Source organism: Tympanuchus pallidicinctus, unplaced genomic scaffold, assembly GCF_026119805.1.
Source record: "Tympanuchus pallidicinctus isolate F22 unplaced genomic scaffold, pur_lepc_1.0 scaffold79, whole genome shotgun sequence".
Classification (NCBI taxonomy): domain Eukaryota; kingdom Metazoa; phylum Chordata; class Aves; order Galliformes; family Phasianidae; genus Tympanuchus; species Tympanuchus pallidicinctus.
Window position 1 is genome coordinate 75,970 of NW_026294801.1, and position 6,531 is coordinate 82,500.

A 6,531-nucleotide genomic window follows, 5' to 3' on the forward strand; every position below is an offset into this window, starting at 1 on the left:
TGATTCCACTATGTGTGATTGGAATATGATAGGAAATCAAGGGCGACCAATTGATTTGGTCTCAGGAATTTGGACAAAAAACAATCCTACGTTCTATTCTAATTTATGGAAAGCAGTCGCAGCTATGGACAAAATCAAAGCAAAACGATTAAACTTGACTTGGATTCAATAAATAATAAATGGGCAATGACTGCAGAGTTACACAACTGAGTTTTATATGCGAGCTTGTGCTCCAGAACCTCCTGCCTTTTTAAGCGGACCGCTAAATATTGTAAGTAACATAGTAAACTGTACCGACTGTATAATCTCTAATTGTCTTAATAGCAGCAGTAGTTCCTTCTTGTTAGTGAAGCAACCCGATTGCGTCTATCTTCCTGTAAATTTGACACATTATTGGTATGCTGACAAGGGAATGGAAATCCTCCAAGAAGCTGCTTTGCCATTAATAGAGAGATCCAAGCGAATGGTCGGATCAATAATAGCCGGAATAGCTGCGCTCAGTGCTGCCATAGCAGTAACTACAGTCGCTTCTATTTCTTTAACAACTCGTATTCAGACAGCAGCTTATGTTAATGAGTTATCAATTAATGTATCTAAAGCGTTACAAAATCAAGCTACATGGGATGAAAAGATTGAACTGCGTCTCAACTCCTTCAAGGATACAGCAGACATCCTGGGAAGACAGTTACAAATGGTAGCTGCTCGTGAATCTCCCTTGTGTCATGCAGAATACCGAGCTGTGTGACTCCTGTTGAATGCAACAATACCAAATTCTCTTGGAACAAAATACAAGATCATCTTCAAGGCACATGGAATAATGCCAACACGTCATTAGATCTTAGGGAATGGAGGCAGCACATTCACGACATGATACAGTCGCACCATATGGATCTTTCAGTAGCAACTCAAACTACTACATTTATCAGCGCTCTAAAATCTGCATTTCCGTCCTTCAAATCATTTAGAAAAGGAATTTATGGGCTGACAGTCATTGCCATAATGATAATAATAGGAATTCTTGCTTGTCCATGCTTGATGAAAATGATAACAAATAGATTCCAAAATTTGCGTATAAATCTTAAAAAATTGGAGATGGAAAACACAAAAAATAAACCACCACCACCTCTGGTCTAATAAAATAGAAAAGGGTGGAATGAGGAAGAATGTGAAGCAAAACAGAGCTGGCTGGCCTGAAAGGGTCAAACAGGGAACACGCGGCCCCTCCTGAAAGGGAAGGACTGCCATGTGAAACTGGCAAGCATAAGCTACAGCTTCTTCGTTCCGTGACCAAGAGCAGAACGTGTTCTGTGGAGAGAACACCTTTGGATCTCTGTACTGACCATCATCCACAAAGAGCTGATTAAGTAATGACGTATTGCTGTCAGCTGCATGAATGCTATCTGATTGAAGTATTGTACACTCCTGTAGCTAAAAGATATAAAAGCCCTGTAACAACAATAAACTTTGCTTCTTGCGCCACCAGAGCCTCAGCCCGTCTGTCCCAGGCGTCTTGAGCTGCTCTCCGTCAAGGAGAGTTTGAGGATCTGAGGGATTTCACAGAAGAACTGATCCACAGCATTGCCATGGCAGAGAGGCAGTGAAAATGTATTGGCAGTGTGCAGCAGGGAATAGAGAAGCCCAGTGCCCCAGGCAGCTGCTGCCATGGTGGCACAAGCTCTGCTGTCCATCAAGGTCCCGTAGTGCAGGGGTTTGCAGATGGCAATGTTGAGTCACAAAAATGACTCTACACCAGGTTTGCACACTCTTTACTCTGAGTTATGCTTATGCAATTCTGGGTGCACTCGAACCCAACTCAATTTTACTCATATTTTACACCACATTTACTAACACTTTACTTTGGCTTTACTCACACTTCATTTTTGAGTGTGTTTCACTCACACTTTAATCAAGGTTTACTCAAATTGCTCTTCAGCCTTACACACACTTTACACAGGGCTTACTCACATTAATCTCAAGGTTTTACAGACACCCTATTCCTGGTGTGAACACTCTGTCATCCGGGCCTATCCACACTTTAATACGGGTAGACTCACACCTTACTGTGGGTTTTCCTCAAACTTTACTCCACATTTACCAACACTTTGCTCCGGACCAACCCACACTTTGCTCTGGGAGTTTCTCACACTTGACTCCAAGTTTACTCACATTGGACTCCCAGTGTATTCACCATTTTCTCCAGGTTTTACTCACATTTTGCACCAGTCATGCACACTCTTCACTCTGAGTTTAGTCTTACTCTACTCTGGGCAGATTCACACTTTACTCTGGCTTTTACTCACACTTTACTCTGGGTTTATGAACACTGTACTCTGGGTTTACTCATACTTCTGTTTTGACTGTGTTCCACTCACATTTTACTCAAGGATTCCTCAAACTTTTCTTCAACATTACTCACACTTTGCTCCTGGTTTACTCACACTTTTCTCTGGGCTTTACTGGCACCCTACCCTGGGTGTGTGCACTCTCTCTTCAGGCCTACCCACACTTTACTCCGGGATTGCCTCACACTTGACTCTGAGTTTGCTCACACTTCACTCCATGTTTCCTATAGGAAAGAAAGAAGATTTCAAAGGGCACCCAAGAAAAATGTTTTCTGATTTTACAAGGTGCATCTTGTTGCTTTTGGAGCACCATTGTCCAACTGATGTTGATTGAGGGTGTCTCCTAAGGAGATCTGCACAGGCAGGAGAAGCAATTGCTTGAGGTCTGACACAGTGCAGGCAACCTGACTGCTCACCTCCCCAGGCCTGACGTGTCTGCTGTATGCACCTGGCCCTTGCATCACTTTTCCCTACACCAGAATTCTCCACTGCAGTCTGCAGCTGGATGGTACAGTTCCTTTACACCATTCCTTTACCTGCTTCCCTAAGAGAACTGTCTGCACGCAGGCACAGGATGTTGCTTCCTGCTTTAAAACAAACAACAGTAAAGCACAATACAATTTGCCTAAAAAGAGAACACACTCCTCAGCCATATCCCACCAGTGTGGTTCACCTTCCCACTAGGACAAGTACTTTACATCAGTAGACAGGAAATGATCATTATTAATGGGGAAAAATGAAAAGGAGCAAAGCTCCACTGTGTGATCACAAGCATCCCATGCCATCTCCAAGGGCCCCAGAGATCGTGTCTGGGACAGGCAGCTTTCCAAGAGGACCTGCAGGAGAGCAGAGCCCTCTGGAAGCTGCAGATGGAACTTGGGAAGAAGGTCTCAGGGCAGTACGCTGCCAATGTTGTTTTTGTCCCTGCAGCTGCAGCCCAACCCAGCACACTCAATGCCCCCAGACAAGTCACTGGATTCCTGGGGGTGACCCAGTGCTGAAATGGCCACTGGGAAGCCAAGAAACTCTGATTTCTTCTCAGTGAACACAAACATCCATGAACCATTTTGGGTCATCGCTGTCAGACTCTCTCTACTGCTGAGTCCCTCTCCATCTGCCCTGCTGGCTCAGCAGCACCACTGCAGAGCCCTCCTTTGCCTGTGGGCCCCCCAGCTTCCCCTCTTGGGGTGGGTCCAGAGGAGGGCACTAAGATGATCAGAAGGCTGGAGCAGCTCTGCTAGGAAGAAAAGTTGAGGGAACTGGACTTGCTTAGTTTGGGGAAGAGAAGATTCTGAGGAAACTTCATTGTGCCCTTCCAGTACTTCAAGGGAATGTATAAAGAGGAGGGGGAATGGCTGTTTAGCACAGTGGCTGGTGATAGAACAAGGGGGAGCGGTTTTAAACTGAGGCTGGGGAGGTTTAGGCTAGATATTAAAAGGAGGTTTTTCACCCAGAGGGTAGTAAAGCCCTGGGACAGGTTGCCCACATAAGTTGTGGATGCCCCATCCCTGGAGGCTTTCAAGGCCAGGCTGGAAATGAGAGGCTCTGGGCAGCCTGCTCTGGTGGTTGGTGACCCTGCCTGTAACAGTGGGGTTGAAACTAGATGATCTTTATAGTCCTTTTCAGTACAGGCCATTCAATATTTCTAAGACAACATAGGCATGTTTCAGAAAAAACTGAGTCATTTGTTCAGGCAGATGAGAAGACGACCCTACTGAAATTTGTCCATGACATTTTCCTCACTGCATCCTTGAGCTCCTGGTTCCGCATGCTGTAGATGAGGGGGTTTAATGATGGAGGCACCACTGAGTAGAGAAATGAAACCACCAGGTCCAAGGATGGGGAGGAGATGGATGGGGGCTTCATGTAGGCCAAAAAGTCAGTGCTGAGAAACAGGGAGAGCACAGCCAGGTGAGGGAGGCACGTGGAGAAGGCTTTGTGTCGTCCCTGCTCAGAGGGCATCCTCAGCACGGCCCTGAAGATCTGCACATAGGACACAACAATGAAAACAAAACACGCAAATACGGCAAGAACACTAAGCACAATGAAACCAATTTCCCTGAGGTAGTCTGATTCAGAGCAGGAGAGCTTGAGGATGTGGGGGATTTCACAGAAGAACTGATCCACAGCATTGCCTCGGCACAGTGGCTGAGAAAATGTACTGACAGTGTGCAGCAGAGCATGGAGAAGCCCAGTGCCCCAGGCAGCTGCTGCCATGGTGGCACAAGCTCTGCTGTCCATCAAGGTCCCGTAGTGCAGGGGCTTGCAGATGGCAACGTAGCGGTCATAGGACATGATGGTGAGGATGCAATACTCTGCTGACATCAGAAAGACAAACAGAAAGGTCTGGGCAACACATCCAGCGTAGGAGATGTGCCTGGTGTCCCAGAGGGCATCGGCCATGGCTTTGGGGAGAGCGGTGGAGATGCAGCCCAGGTCGAGGAGGGCGAGGTTGAGCAGGAAGAAGTACATGGGGGTGTGCAGGCGGTGGTGGCAGGCTACGGCTGTGCTGATGAGGCCGTTGCCCAGGAGGGCAGCCAGGTAGATGCCCAGCAAGAGCCAGAAGTGCAGGAGCTGCAGCTGCCGCGTGTCTGCCAGCGCCAGGAGGAGGAACTGGCTGATGGAGCTGCTGTTGGGCATCTGCAGTTCCTGCTGGGCCTGGAGTCCTGTGCAGAGTGCAGAAGATAATGACGAGTCAAGAGCTTTTTCAGAGACACTCCACCCCTATACTATAACAGTGTTTCTTTCTCTTAGGACAGGGTTCATTGAACTCCATAACTTGAATTTACACGAGCTTCACCATCCCTTGAGAAGTGGAAGATGAAGGAGCTCTTGCTTTCCTCTCATTGCCTAATCATATCCCAGCCTCCTGGATACTTTCTTCCTATGACATATTTCCATTCATGTATCTTTCGTCTGTCTGCACTCAGAGTGCCCATTCCTACCTCTGTGCACTTGAATTTCTACTAGAGAAAGCTGCCTGTTTGCTGGACAAGTGCATTATTCATGTCTGCAGAGAAGCATGGAAATTTCAGCTGGTGCAATCCTTTGGGAGAAGAGGGGCTGAAAGCACATGAGGAGTTTGTGCGTGTAACTGCAGACTGAGAAACGTCCAGTTCAGGACTCTTATAGCTGCGTTCATATTTCACATCTCCTTTCAGATCTCTGCCTCCAACTCATTCTCCTTCCCTAAGGACAGGTATGGGAAAATCCCTGCCTTGTCTCTCCTCTTGCAAAGTGCCCTTGGAGACACTCTGGCAGCGCTGAAGCTGTGATCCCCATGCCCCCAGCAGCAGAAGGCTCCTGCCCTGCCCTGCCCTGCCCTGCCCTGCCCTGCCGAGGGGCTCCTTCCCCCCACACATCTCCCCGCAGCGCCCTGGGCAGCTCCCCAGGCAGGCTGAGCACCGAGCCTGGCAGGCGGCAGAGTCACAGCCTGCAGTGAGACTGACCTTGTCAGAGGCTGCCAGCGATGCTCCTCCAGTGAGCTCACAGCCTGCTCACACCATACACATCCTACAAGCTCTCTCTCCTTGCTCTGCTCTCCTCCTGTCACCTGCAGGCTGTGCTGTGCACAAGAGCTGCTCCTGGGCACAGCCGTCTCTCTGCAGCACTGCCCACTTTTATGAGCTCCCTGTGTCCCAGCAGCCCGGCCCAGCTCTCCAGCAGAAGATGGCATTTTCTCTTCCTCACTGCTCTCCCTGGGGATGTCCTTAGGTCTCTGCATTGGCAGCTCCTGATAGACAACAGGGTCATCTCTGCACAACGTACTTTGAAGTCAGATGAATTCATCACCAGTGCACAGACTGATTCCTGCAGCATTGTTTGTCCTAGCAGATTGTGTGTGCCGAGCAAAGCTGCAAACGCCCCATCTGGTGCCATGGTTTGACCATCCTTGTTATTGGCACTCCACATCGTAACATCATGTAAAGCACAGGGAATTAAGGAGTCAATACTGCAGGTCTGTGGACGGACAACTTTCTGGATGCCTGGCTCTCAGCAGAGAAGAACTGCAGACCCAGAGGACTCTGAGTTCAGAGGGGAAGATCAGCCATGGCAGGAAGTCCCAGGATCTCTCCCTTGCTCGCTGCCCTGCAGTGCGTGGCTTCGCTCCCCAGCCGTGCGCCTGCAGTTCAAAGCAAGGCTTTTGCTTTCAGACGCTCGCTCTCTCATTTTATATCATTTATTACCC

At 48.4% G+C, this 6,531-nt stretch overlaps 1 protein-coding gene across 1 annotated transcript; it reads right to left on the minus strand.

Annotated features, from left to right (window-relative positions):
* Positions 1–4,031: 4,031 nt before the first annotated feature.
* LOC128072989 (olfactory receptor 14J1-like) lies at positions 4,032–4,982 on the minus strand. Its single transcript, XM_052667253.1, has one exon. The coding sequence runs from the start codon at positions 4,980–4,982 to the stop codon at positions 4,032–4,034; it is 951 nt and encodes a 316-aa protein (XP_052523213.1).
* Positions 4,983–6,531: the final 1,549 nt, after the last annotated feature.

What these genes read in the sequence shown, in the direction of transcription:
- LOC128072989 (XM_052667253.1), bottom strand. Translation starts at nt 4,982, where the DNA reads ATGCCCAACAGCAGCTCCATCAGCCAGTTCCTCCTCCTGGCGCTGGCA.